The sequence below is a fragment of the Pteropus medius genome, unplaced genomic scaffold, assembly GCF_902729225.1.
Source record: "Pteropus medius unplaced genomic scaffold, Ma_sr-lr_union100, whole genome shotgun sequence".
Classification (NCBI taxonomy): Eukaryota; Metazoa; Chordata; class Mammalia; order Chiroptera; family Pteropodidae; genus Pteropus; species Pteropus medius.
The window spans coordinates 136279-148348 of record NW_024355526.1 but is presented as its reverse complement, the minus strand read 5'-3'; the positions used below and the strand labels follow the sequence as shown (position 1 = coordinate 148348).

Here is a 12070-nt window from a genome sequence, read left to right as displayed (position 1 = left end):
CTAGGCAACGCCCCCCGCCGGAGGCCCGAGAAAGGAGTCCTGTCGCTTTAAATCTGAAATCCCGCGCAGGCTCCAGTTGTCGCGATCTCCGAGGTCGCATACATATTTCCCACAATTCCCTTTCCTTTCTCTTGCCTCCCGCCGCCCAAGATGGTGAGTAGCTTCGCTATTCGCGTTGCCAGCGCTGCGTTCGCGAAAATCCGCTGCCATCCTTCTCGGGGCGCGGCCGCACGGGGGCCCCTTTACCGCCTGGAGGGAGGAGAGCCCCGAGAGGGCCGGCACGGGGGCATTGGGTCGGGCTAGACTCCCCGGGGACCGGGCGGGGGCGGGAGGAGGATCCGGGGGTCGCAGCGCCGCAATGCGGGGCGTGCAGCAGATGGCGGCCGAGGCGCTCAAGCGCCCCGGGGGCCCCTCGCGGTCCTGGGAGCCTGCCTGGGGGCCTTCGGCGAGGGGTTCGGGTCCCCCTTTGCTGCTTCTGGAGCCGGACTCCAGGGGCGTGTCTCCCTGGGGCGGGGGTCACCGCGGCAGCGCCGCGGAGTAACGTGGCCCTCAAGGCTCGTGCAGATGATGTGAGAAGATTTGCTATCTGAGTGACGGTGCGGACATACTTAGCCACCAAGATCGCTGATGCGCGAGCAGCGGGCGTCGCCGGCCGCCTTTGTCATCAGGGAGGCGGCCCGAGCCCCACCGTTCTCCGGAGAAACTAGTGGAGGAGGAGGTGGCGGGTTCACTGGGTTTTCTCTCTCCACAGCCTAAGGGAAAGAAGGCTAAGGGGAAGAAGGTGGCCCCGGCCCCTGCTGTCGTGAAGAAGCAGGAGGCCAAGAAGGTGGTAAATCCCCTGTTTGAGAAAAGACCCAAGAATTTTGGTATTGGTAAGTTGAATGAAAACGGTTCAGTTCTGCGTGACAAATGGTAGTTTATGGGACAGAAAGCTACGTTGCGTGTTAGCAGGTTTCACTGGGTTTGGAGTGCGGGCTGCCTGGATTGGAACCCTATTGACCACTTTCTGGCTGTAAACTGAGTTCAGTTCTCCCCTCGAGTGGGGGGCAGTGGAGTTACTGGGTTCATGGCCGCCTCCTCAGCATCCCAGCACGCCTGGGCACTCTGCTCAGTCATGCCGGCCTTGGGGGTTCAGTTTGGCCGTCGGGAGACCAGCTCTCCCAGAGCAGCATGCTGACCGCAGGCTGGTGTGCGCCTCGCCTGCTTGTTGGCTGGGGACAGGTGTCGCGGGCCTCCCCTGTGGCGGCAGGTGTTTGTGCAGATGATGTAAAAGAATATTTGCTATCTGAAAGACGGTGATGACACTTGGAACCACCAAGATCGCTGATGCACCTACACCCTTCCGCGTGGCCTCAGTTATGAACTTGACAAGGAGTTTGAGCCTCATTCAAGCGTTGCCCTTTACTTCTCAGGACAGGACATCCAGCCCAAAAGGGACCTCACCCGCTTTGTCAAATGGCCCCGCTACATTCGGCTGCAGCGGCAAAGGGCTATTCTGTATAAGCGCCTGAAAGTGCCTCCTGCGATTAACCAGTTCACCCAGGCTTTGGACCGCCAAACAGGTGAGGTTCTGTGTCGTAAAGCCAGCACGGGGAAGGGACTTCTGGGTAAGGACACGGTTTTTGTCTTGTTTTTGGCAGTACTGGATTAAAATTTAGGTTTGTTTAGCTCCTAGAACATAAAAGGTGGTGTAATTGAGGTCATGTACGTGGCCCAAGATTTTTTGAAGCACAATTGGTGTTCAGGACAGTGATCTAACACTTGTTAAGTGAGAAAATTAGAACTTAGTTACAAACCTAAACTAACGATTATTTTCCCAGCTACTCAGCTGCTGAAGCTGGCCCACAAGTACAGGCCGGAGACGAAGCAAGAGAAGAAGCAGAGGTTGTTGGCTCGGGCTGAGAAAAAGGCCGCCGGCAAAGGGGATGTCCCCACCAAGAGGCCACCTGTCCTTCGAGCAGGTAAGTGGCCCCTTCCTTAAAGATGAGCAGTGGGGCAGGCCGTTGGCAGTGATGCATGAATTTCTTCACCTGGAATCCCTGTGAAGAGTCAAAACTCGAGCTTTTTAACCCTGAGCCGTAGCCAGGCCCACTGTAGACCCTTTGTGAACAGAGCAGCCCCACCCGCCCTTGGGCCCCCAAGTGCTCATGCAGACTGGTCGTGTGTTCTAGGCGTCAATACCGTCACCACTCTGGTGGAGAACAAGAAGGCCCAGCTGGTCGTGATTGCGCATGACGTGGATCCCATCGAGGTAGGTTTGACTTGCTTTTTAGCGTTGACTGCTGACCTCCGATTGGGTCTGTGTCGGTACTTGGAGGGTAAAGTTGAGAGGCTAAAGTGGGGTGACAGCTTTTCATTTGAGGACAGTACTGACAAGGGATCCAACTTGTGGCTCTTGCAATGATGTGAATTTTTCACTGAATTAAACTTTGAAGTGTAAGTACATGAGCTTTTTAACCCTGAGCAATTGCCACCAAACTAGCCTTTACATCATTGCTTCCGGGCAAAATAGTCTGAGCTAGCGCTGTCTTCCAGCTGGTCGTCTTCCTGCCTGCCCTGTGCCGGAAGATGGGGGTGCCCTACTGCATCATCAAGGGGAAGGCCCGGCTGGGGCGCCTGGTCCACAGGAAGACCTGTACCACCGTTGCCTTCACGCAAGTCAACTCGTGAGTACTCAGCATGGCCCAAACTTCCCAAGAATCAGGAGGGGACACCTCCCCCATCCCCTGTTCACTTCATCCCTTAGGATTTTACTCTAAAGACCATGTTTACCTGCACCTTTGCCCATGATGGTTATGAATTTCTTCACCTGAATAAACTGTGTGGTCATACTGTAACTGAGGCAAAAGGCTTGTTTTGGAGCCAAAAAGGAAGTCGTTCTTGTTCTCTGGAGAGCACCCCAGGAGTCTGACCCCACATCTCCCCTCTGCCTTGATAGGGAAGACAAGGGAGCGCTGGCTAAGCTGGTGGAAGCTATCCGGACCAATTACAACGACAGATACGACGAGGTAAGCAGCAGCCCTAGACGGTACAGCGTCTCGGGTGAGTCAGGCCGTTATCGGACTGGCTCAATCTGAGAAGTTGTGTTTGGGGATCAGCTCGGACCGACCAAACAGTAGCATGAACTGACTCTGAGAACCTCAGAGAGCGACAGGCCACTCACTGCTGCTCTTGTCGTTGCAGATTCGCCGTCACTGGGGAGGCAACGTCCTGGGCCCAAAGTCGGTGGCCCGCATCGCCAAGCTGGAAAAGGCTAAGGCGAAAGAACTGGCCACCAAACTGGGCTGAGACACTGCCACGTGTTCTGTACATAAAAGTAATAAAAATTCTTTCAGCCACTGTCGATGGCACATTTGGGGTTGGCAACTTGCTTTATTGTCAGTAAGTTTGGGGTGGTGGCGAGTACATTTTCAAACCAGGGCCCTTACTCTCCACAGGGCGGGGGCTCAGACCTAGCGTGTACGTTGCTGTGTTACCTCAAACTGCTCAGTCACATGTGGACTGACTCTGAACCCCGAGATTTTCCGATCAACTAGTTAGCGAGTTCACTCGGGTGGAAAGGCACAGCACGCGTGGCGATGTGTGTATACGCGTACCCAGTGGTTGCAGCTAATCTTGTCACGTGCCAGGGGTCCGCCGTAGGAATTTCTTAAACCACAGGTACGATGTGGCCGCACAGAGTCCATACCTTGGGGTTAAAATAAAGTGAACAGTGAACAGGTTCTGATGGGGGCGGTGGGGAGCGGCTGCAGACGGGGACTCACCAGGTGATGATGTACTGCATGTGCTCATTCCTCAGGGTCACCCTGGTTTGCCCTCCAATGGGTCCTCCAGGGACTGTGCTCTCTGCGGAGACGTGAGTTGTGTCCCTGGTCTCACAGTACCAGCTGCTTGGTACTGTGTCTCTGCAGCTACTTGGTCACCTGTTAACTTGGAGCCTTCTCAGCCCTTCCCCAGAGCTGTCACTTCAGTAGGACCTCTGATGCATAACCAGCCATGCCTCTAGCCTTTGCCCCCTCCCAGACTTGCTAGAACTGTCGCTCCTCCTCCAATGCTAGGATGGAAGCAACTAGATGCCCAGGGTTGTGAGGAAGGTGAGCCTTGGCATTTACTAAGGCTGCTTGGGGCTGGGCTGGGCGGGGCTGGGCATGACATACTGAAGTCGGCATCAATTAAGATGGGCTCGGCGCCTGTGAGCTTGGCCATGGCCTCCAGGTCCCGGTAATGCCAGTGGTTCTGTTCTGGGTTGTTCTCAGGAACAAAGGGCTTCCTGGTCTCCGTCAACCTCACCATCCCGACCAGGTCCACTTCTCCCTCCACCTGAAGGGAAGATGCTCTTTGGGGCCCACATGGGGACGGGTCCCGCCTCCCTGAGCCCTGCTCACCTGAGGGACGAGTCCATGCCCCGTACCTGGCCTTTCTGCCTCGTGTCAGGGTTCACTTTCTTCCTCGGGACAAACCCTCTATTTACCAGGATGGTGATTCTACAGGAATGAAGGCAAGCCAAGCAAGCCATTTCAGGTGGGGAAGGGGTTTTAGGTAAAGACCACCATGAACAGGCGGGCCTCGCACCCACGAATGACGTGTGGGAAGGGTTCACAGGGGGACTTGGGACCAGCTGTGGGGTGCCTCCTATCCCTGGAAGGTTAGCCCCCACCTCCACCTTGTGCCCGCCCACTGCGACGGGCAGCCAGTGACCTCAGCCAGGGCTGGAGTTCAGACCCCTTGAACCACTTATTGGAGCAACTGCCTCATGTCCCTGCCCCCAGTCTCTCCTAGCCAGGGAGCCACCAGGGGCACAGTGGGGCCCACCCCAGACCTAAAAGCAGGAAATGTTGACAAGGGCCCCAGGGGGTCGGTGCAGACACCGGAAGCGCAGCACCCCTCCGGGCACACCCCCTTTCCCTGGACTCCAGGTCTGGCCCACTTAGTGCCTCGGGGTGTCTTTCCTGACTTGACCCCCTATCAATTTAGCTGGGAGTTCCCTGCTCTCGCCACCTGGTCATCATGCTAAAAAGTTAATTTGCTTAATGACATCAGTTACAAATTTCAAACTCTTCGAAGAACTGAACCCTTCTGGGTATTTGGAGTCCCCAGGGTCTTCCCAAGACGGGCTGCGAAGGAAAGGTGCAAGTCAGTGCCCCGTCTGCATGTGCAGGCCGCTCAGCGCCCAGCGAGTCCTGCTCACCCCAGGTCAGTGCAGTGGAAGGGGGTGATGACGTGGGCACCGCTCTGGACTGAGGGCTGGCCGGCCTCCCGGGCCTCCCGGGCCGGGTCCACCATGGTCCGTGGCATCATGTACAGCTCCTTGGAGTGGTCGAAGTGCCCCCTGACCTTCACCGGCCTGTACTCCAGATTTTTCAGTTCCATTGGGCTACATGGGAAAGGGGCAAGGGGAGGAGTCGAGGCGCAGCCAGGCTCGCGGGTCTGGCCGGAAGACGCCCTCGCACGGGGCTGCAAACCCCAAGACCACATGGCAAGCAGGAGGCGCAGGGAGCGAGTGCCCGCCAAAGGGGAAGTGTCCTTTGATGCCACACGGTCCACATTTTCAAAAGAAGTGAGCACCCGTGTGAACTTGCTTAAATGTGGAGGCCGACACGCCCCCTGCGAGCACCCCGCTTGCTCCCCTGACGGAAAGCTTTGCTGACTAGAGCTGTCCCTCCAGGACACTGCTTTGAAATGAGGGAAGGGCACTAGCATCGTTTCAGGGCACTGTTTCAAAATGCCACTGTCACTTCAAGACGTGACATTGCCTGCTTCACCTGTCAGCTAAGAATTACTGTCTAAGGGGGCCATCGGCACTGGGGGCTCCCTCAGGTACACTGGTCCTGAAAACGGTGAAGCCCAGGGCCACAGGCAGCTTCCCAAGGGCGGCGGGGTACCAGGAAACCCAGCAGGACCAACGATCTCGAGGGCTCCCATCTGAGGGCCAGGCTCCACTGTGACCCCCAGCGAGACCAGCCCCAGGCCGGCAGACCCACACTCACTCTGCCGGCAGAGGGACAGGCTCGGCCATGACTCTGGACTCCAGCTCTGCGATCAGCTTCAGCTTCCACTTCCGACGCTGGACCTGTGGAAACGGACTAAGCCCACGCAGATGGCAGCAGAGTCGAGAGCTCGGCGCCCCAAGAGCTAGGGCCAGTCTTTACCTGCCATGTCCCCAAGCCAAAGGCAGTCACAGGGATGAGAAGCAGGAACCACTGAAGAAAGGAGTCTTCTCTCACGGCAGATGCTTCCGCTGCGGGACTGTCACGCCTGCTTGGCGTCCAGGCCAACCCTAGGAAGTTTTACCACACCGGGGTGGGCTCAGAAGCCCCAGAACGGATGCCTCGAGAGGACCCACCAGTGCTGCCTGAGAGCACGCACAGGAGTGAAGACGGTGACCTGCCGTCAGGAGCCAGCTAGCAGCACCGGTGTCCCCCGGCTCCCAGCCCAGGGCCTGGAACACGGCACTCAGTGGGTGTTTACTGAATGCTAGGGCTCGGTGCTGGCTCTGCCAGCAACTTGACCCCGGGGAAATCCACGTGACCACCCCATGCCTTCGACGCAGGGGGACGCTGAGATGCACGAGCACCGGCCACTGTGCCTTGAGAGAAACGTGACAGAAGCTCAGGTTTACAGAATTACTGTCTAAGGGGGCTTAACAGCTGCCTCTTCACTGCTCAACCTTAAAAACATAGAACAATGTACGCAGACAGCACACGTAAGCTCTCAGACGGTGCATCCTATCAAGTGACAGCATCGCGGGCCTGGGGAAGGTGAAAAGCAGGCCAGGGCAGGCTACCAAAGCACCCTTCGTGGGTGCACGGCGCTGGGCTCACAGCGTATGGCCTCTGCTCCAGCCCGCAGGCACCGCGCGAACCGACTGGATGCGCTTTCCTTTAGGACCCCGCCACCTGGGTTTCCATCTTAGGCTGGCCCTCCTTAGGCGGACGAGACGTCAGGGTGTTGCTTAACGTCTCCCGCCGCGTGTGCGATACGGCAATGCGACAGCAGGCAGCCCTGGGACGGCCCTGCACGCAGTCGAGGCTCCTTTAAGAGGCGCTGGGTGTGATAAAGGCGATCAGAGCTCATCTGCACGCGCACGAGCCCCTGCACCGTGGAGGACACGGCGGCTTTTCCCGGACGAGTCCTCACCTGCGCGCGAGGGAGCCCCAAGGACGCGCCTCCTGACGGCGCCAGCTGGGACCTGCGGAGGGGCCAGGGGCTGTCTGAGCAATGCCGGTCGGGGGCGCGGGACCCCCGCCCGGCGCCCCGCGTCCCGGCCCCGCCCCGCTCACCGGCCCCGCACCCGCCGCGCGCAGCAGGCGTCCCAGCCATCGCGCGGCCGCTGCCATCGCCCGCCGCTGAGGCCGCGACCCGGAGGCGTCTGCTTCCGGGTCGCCGCCAAGCCCCGCCCCGAGCCCAGCCCCACGTGGTTCGAGCGAACCCCAGCTTCCGGCGCCGCGGCCTGGCCCGCCATGGACGAGCCGCCGGCGGACGTGAGCGCCTTCCTGCGCGAGCACCCGAGCCTGCGGCTGGAGCCCGGTACCGGCAAGGTCCGCGGGGCGGGAACCCCTGGCTGCTCCCGGGACCCCCGTCATCCCGCCCCGCGAGTCCCCCCTGACCGTCCCACCCTCCCGCCCGCAGGTGAGGTGCGTTCTGACGGGCCACGAACTGCCGTGTCGCCTGCCCGAGCTCCAGGTCTACACAAGCGGCAAGAAGTACCGGCGGCTGGCCGGCGCCTCCCCGGCCTTCGACTACGCCGCGTTCGAGCCGCACATCGTGCCCAGCACCAAGAACCCGTACGTGGGCGGCGCCGGCCTGGCACCGCGAGGGGGCCCGGGGGGTGGGGTTCGGTTCCGGCCCGAGTCCGGCCGCCCCCGGGCGGTGGGCGCCAATCCCCCCTCCCCACGGGCGAGCGCGCCTCTTGCGCGGGGCGGTTCTCCGCAGCCACCTTCCCCAGGGCTTAGGAGACCTGAGATGCGGGTGGGAGTCCTGGAGCTCTGAGTCACCTGGGGTCCCAGGTGAGACCCGTTTCTGCTGAGCTTGGTTCCTCTTTTGTAAACGAGAGGTATGTCACCTGGCTCTGTCTGCTTCATAGAGCATTGGCAGCGCCCGTGCTTTGTCACTGAGGTTCCGAACGAGGTCCATTTCCCTTCGTCACTTTCGAGGAGAGCTTTGATTGAGCTGAGAGAGTATGGTTGATAGAAACAGCCCAACGCTGACAAGTCCAGGACCTCGCCGGGCTGTCGTGCACACATTTTCACATCAGGCACCTGGGGGCGGGCCAGGCCACCGTCTGTCCCGATCCGTGCTTCTTGTCCTCTGGCAGAGTAGAACTGCTCGGCGCGGTTGAGACTCCTGATGCCCAGGCCGCATCGTAGGCCCCCCGCCGGCTCCCACCCCAGCATCTGGCGATTCCGACACCGCCCGCTAGAGGGCGCAGGTCGGGATCCTTGCACACCGGTCCCCTTGCCCCGCAGGCGCCAGCTCTTCTGCAAACTCACCCTGAGGCACATCAACAAAGCCCCGGAGCACGTGCTGCGGCACACGCAGGGCCGGCGGTACCAGAAAGCGCTGCGTAAATGTGAGTGGCCTTGGGGACCCAGCCTGCCCAAAGTCACGGGTATTTGGGGGTGTGCCTGCCCTTCCCCAGGATGAGCCCCCCCCTAGAGAGCATAAGTGCCTGTCAGTCATTCTTTAGCGATCCTGGGTGGATGCACCGGCGCTGGGCCTGGCACAGTGACAGTGGCACAGAGGGACAGTGGTAGAGACAGGCGGAAAGCAGGAAGCAGGCTCCGCAGCGCAGTACGTCCTCATTTCACGTCGTCGATAGGTTCTGCGACTTGAAGCAAAATGACCCGTGGTGAAACCAATTTTACCATCGGCTAATTGACATAAATGCGTTTCTTTCCTGCGATATCGCATCGACGTTACAATGAAGCGTTACTGGAGCACCTGCTGTCACGGGTGCCGAGGGAGCCAGGAGGGCCTGCCCCAGGCCTGGGAAAGGCCCCCTGAGGGCTTCAATTCGGCCGATGCTCGGGGGACATGCGGAGTTGGGGGAGTGCTCCAGGGAGCGGACAGGGTCCTTGCGAGGTCTGAGGCAGACACACGCTTGGCCGAGGGAGGTTCTAAGGGACGTGCCCTCGCTGTGACCCCTTGCGCTCTGGCGTTAGAGAGGTGGGTGGAGACGAGGCCGCAGAGGCTCCCAGAGGCCTGGTCAGGAGAACGTGCAGTGAGGACGCATCGAAAGGGTTAAAGCGGGGACCGGCCTGACCCATCTGTGTCTCAGCATCACTGTTCCCTGAGGAGAAGGGGAGGGGTGGGAAGGAGTGGACGAGGGGATACTCGGGGGCTGTGCAGTCATCCAGGTGAGGATGGCGGTGGCTGGGGTAATCAGCCGGGTCACAGGTGTTGGCAGGGACGATGGACCCGTGTGGGCAGCTCTTACCTGTTTTGTAGCTAGACCTGCTAGATGAAGGAGAGAAACACATCCACCGAGTCCCGAGGTCCTGGCCTGAGACCCAGTAGGTGACGGATGGCACGCAGTTAGGAGCACTCTGGATGATAAGCTTTCCTGAAAATTTGAAAGTAAAATGTGAACATTTTAAATCAGAGTTGTGTCAGGGTAGCTGTTGAAAACATGGACTGGTACGCAGATGACGCAGATCACTGACAGGTGGCATGTGCATCCAGGGAGCCAGATGAGAATGGACGGGGCGGGGCCTGCGCACAGAGGACCTCAGGAAGGGGAGGAGGGCCCAGGTGGAGTAGTGTCAGGCAGAGAGGAGGTTCAAGGAGGAACGGGCTCTTACCAACTGTTACCAAAGGGAAGATGAGGCAGAAGTGACCTTGAAGTTGGACAAAGGTAGCTGACCGGCACAGTGAGGATAGCCAGGCTGGAGTAGAGCAGTGGACCGCGGCCCAGTGAGGCTGGGAAGGGCCAGGTGGGGCCGTCGGGTGGGTTTGATGATGCGAGGTGAGGACAGCAGGTCCCAAGTCTTCACCGTTTCCTGGTGAAGAAGTGAGGCCCTGTCGCCACCTGAAGGCAGAAATGGATGCTCCGTCCACCCTGTTTCGGGCCCCTGCAGGCCGGCACAGGGGCGGAGCCTGGGCCTGGACTTTCTGGTCATGTGCAGCTGCTCAGAGCCGGGGAGGGGGCGATGAGGCTGCGCTAGCTTCCCTGTGAGCGAGAGTAATTACAGCGCTGGACCACGGGGCTGGGACAGGATGAGGCAGTGAAGCCACTTTGGTGTCAGCATGCCAGCAACGGGAGACGCCACGTGTGGGTTCCGGTGGTGACAAGGCCGCTGTGGGGCCACGGAGTGGGAGTCAGAAGAAGCAGGGTACAGGGCTCTGGAGGTGGTTGGAAGTGGGCAGTGACCTCCGAGGCCAGGGCCCAGCGGGGCTCGTCCACCCCATGAGCGATGATGGCGGGAGATGGGACAGTCCTCGGTGCAGGAGGGGACACTGTGACTCCAGCGAGGTCCTCCTATGGAAGCCTCATTCCTGCTTCTCTGTCCCCGGCCAAGGGTCAGCAAAGGCCAGGTGCCACCCTCCCCTGCCTGAGATGGGGCCTCAGTCTCCTGGCGACAGGCTGGCATGGCTTCCAGGCCAAGCTGCGCTTGAGCCCCGTGCCTGCTCCGTGCCCTGGCAGCCGCTGCTTCCTGGAGCCGGGCTGGGGCTGGAGGCAAGTGCTCAGGCCAGTGGGCCTGCCCCTGGCTGCCCCTCACCGCACGCCCACCCCCTGGCCTCCCTCTTGTCCTGGTAGGAACTGAGCTGGTGGCACTGGTCTGTACTTGGGGGGGGTGGCGCATGGGGCCGGGAGGCAGGGGCGACACAGAACAGCTGGCCTGTTCCCCAGACGAGGAGTGTCAGAAGCAGGGTGTGGAGTTCGTGCCCACCTGCCTCCTGCACAAGCGGAGGAGGGCAGACCAGGTGGATGGTGACGGACCACCTCACCCGAGGGCAGCCTTCTGGGAACCCGAGTCCAGCGATGGTGACGCCGCAGTCCTGAGCGACAGTGACAGCATGACAGACCTGTACCCAGGTAAGTGGGAATGCGCCCCCCTCCCAGTCCTGTTGGCACAGCTGTCCTGTCCGTCCGCAGCAAATGGGTCTGGCCTGTCCACCCCCCCGCTCAGCCCCGAGCCCCACACAGGCGGTCAATGTAACGGGACACGGCCGGGCCCTCTGTTCCTTCCAGCTGAGCTGACCGCCAGAACGGACCTGGGAGGGGCTGAGCACAGGGACAGCACCAACGACCCGCTGACAGATGAGGACGGGAAACCAAGGCGTGACCGAGAACAGGGCTCTGGGGACAAGGAGAGCGAAGTGGAGCGGGAGCCGGCCGTCAAGCGCGGCAAGGTGAGCGGGGCCGCCGAGGCCTTTCGTTTCGGTTTTCAGCTGCTTCAGGTGTCAGAAAGAGCTCTTTCCGCAGATAGGCCCGGGGCCGGGGCTACTCCCGTGGAGGTGGGGGCTGCTTCCCCATCCGCAGGGAACTGGGCCCCACGGACCAGGTTCAAGACCCCCGGCCTCGGGGATGACAGCCAGGCAGAGGCTCAGCTCTCTGGAGGGCGGGGCGGGGCCGGACGCCACCTCCGCCTTCTGCGGGGCGGGGCCAGGCGGTTCATCCCCTTTGCTTTGGGAATTCCGAGTGCTGCCGGTCAGGAGCCTGTGGCAGCAGCACCGAAGCTGGGGGGCGGGGAGGCCTACCCGGCACTGTGCCCTGGAGCTGATCAGGATTCTGTTCCCGAACAGAAGCAGTTGGGCTCATCACAGAAGAAGTTCAAAGGTCGCCACTGCAAACCTAAGCGCTTCCGCTCTTCCAAGCAGCTGGGTGAATAAAGCGTTGCTGGGGAACACGCGTCTTGAAAGCCTTTCGAGACTCCTCCGGGTGTGTCGCCCCAGGTCCTCCCCCAGCTGCCCCCCAAACTGCGGGGCGTCCCCAGCTTTTCTCCATCCATGCTGTCCCTGAGGGCAAGGGTGGGGCTCTGTCCCACAGATGTCACGGTCCCGTCCTCCTGCACCCAGGACGCATTTGGACCCTGAGGGAAGAACCATCTGGACGTGGCTTCCGAGGGTC

General features: G+C 60.5%; 3 protein-coding genes and 5 non-coding genes across 8 annotated transcripts; 7 read left to right on the top strand and 1 right to left on the bottom strand.

Moving 5' to 3' along the window:
* Window positions 1-15: 15 nt before the first annotated feature.
* On the top strand, window positions 16-3352 carry RPL7A (ribosomal protein L7a). Its single transcript, XM_039858857.1, has 8 exons — window positions 16-153; window positions 752-872; window positions 1413-1562; window positions 1821-1961; window positions 2172-2251; window positions 2536-2666; window positions 2939-3008; window positions 3184-3352. The coding sequence occupies exons 1-8, from the start codon at window positions 151-153 to the stop codon at window positions 3286-3288; spliced, it is 801 nt and encodes a 266-aa protein (XP_039714791.1). The 5' UTR covers window positions 16-150; the 3' UTR covers window positions 3289-3352.
* LOC120599852 (small nucleolar RNA SNORD24) lies at window positions 560-632 on the top strand. Its single transcript, XR_005652015.1, has one exon. It is a non-coding gene; the product is annotated as a small nucleolar RNA SNORD24 (small nucleolar RNA).
* Window positions 1257-1331, top strand: LOC120599851 (small nucleolar RNA SNORD24). The gene has a single exon (XR_005652014.1). It is a non-coding gene; the product is annotated as a small nucleolar RNA SNORD24 (small nucleolar RNA).
* Window positions 2005-2080, top strand: LOC120599848 (small nucleolar RNA SNORD36). Its single transcript, XR_005652011.1, has one exon. It is a non-coding gene; the product is annotated as a small nucleolar RNA SNORD36 (small nucleolar RNA).
* Window positions 2396-2468, top strand: LOC120599849 (small nucleolar RNA SNORD36). The gene has a single exon (XR_005652012.1). It is a non-coding gene; the product is annotated as a small nucleolar RNA SNORD36 (small nucleolar RNA).
* Window positions 2781-2847, top strand: LOC120599850 (small nucleolar RNA SNORD36). Its single transcript, XR_005652013.1, has one exon. It is a non-coding gene; the product is annotated as a small nucleolar RNA SNORD36 (small nucleolar RNA).
* Window positions 3353-7399, bottom strand: SURF1 (SURF1 cytochrome c oxidase assembly factor). The gene is made up of 9 exons (XM_039858854.1): window positions 7281-7399; window positions 7138-7189; window positions 6150-6277; window positions 5988-6070; window positions 5189-5374; window positions 4412-4484; window positions 4158-4320; window positions 3765-3846; window positions 3353-3688 (listed from the first exon to the last, which is right to left on the bottom strand). The coding sequence occupies exons 1-9, from the start codon at window positions 7335-7337 to the stop codon at window positions 3619-3621; spliced, it is 894 nt and encodes a 297-aa protein (XP_039714788.1). The 5' UTR covers window positions 7338-7399; the 3' UTR covers window positions 3353-3618.
* Window positions 7386-11864, top strand: SURF2 (surfeit 2). Its single transcript, XM_039858858.1, has 6 exons — window positions 7386-7538; window positions 7630-7784; window positions 8466-8569; window positions 10850-11035; window positions 11192-11352; window positions 11746-11864. Exons 1-6 carry the CDS (start codon window positions 7461-7463, stop codon window positions 11830-11832), a joined length of 771 nt encoding a protein of 256 aa, XP_039714792.1. The 5' UTR covers window positions 7386-7460; the 3' UTR covers window positions 11833-11864.
* Window positions 11865-12070: the final 206 nt, after the last annotated feature.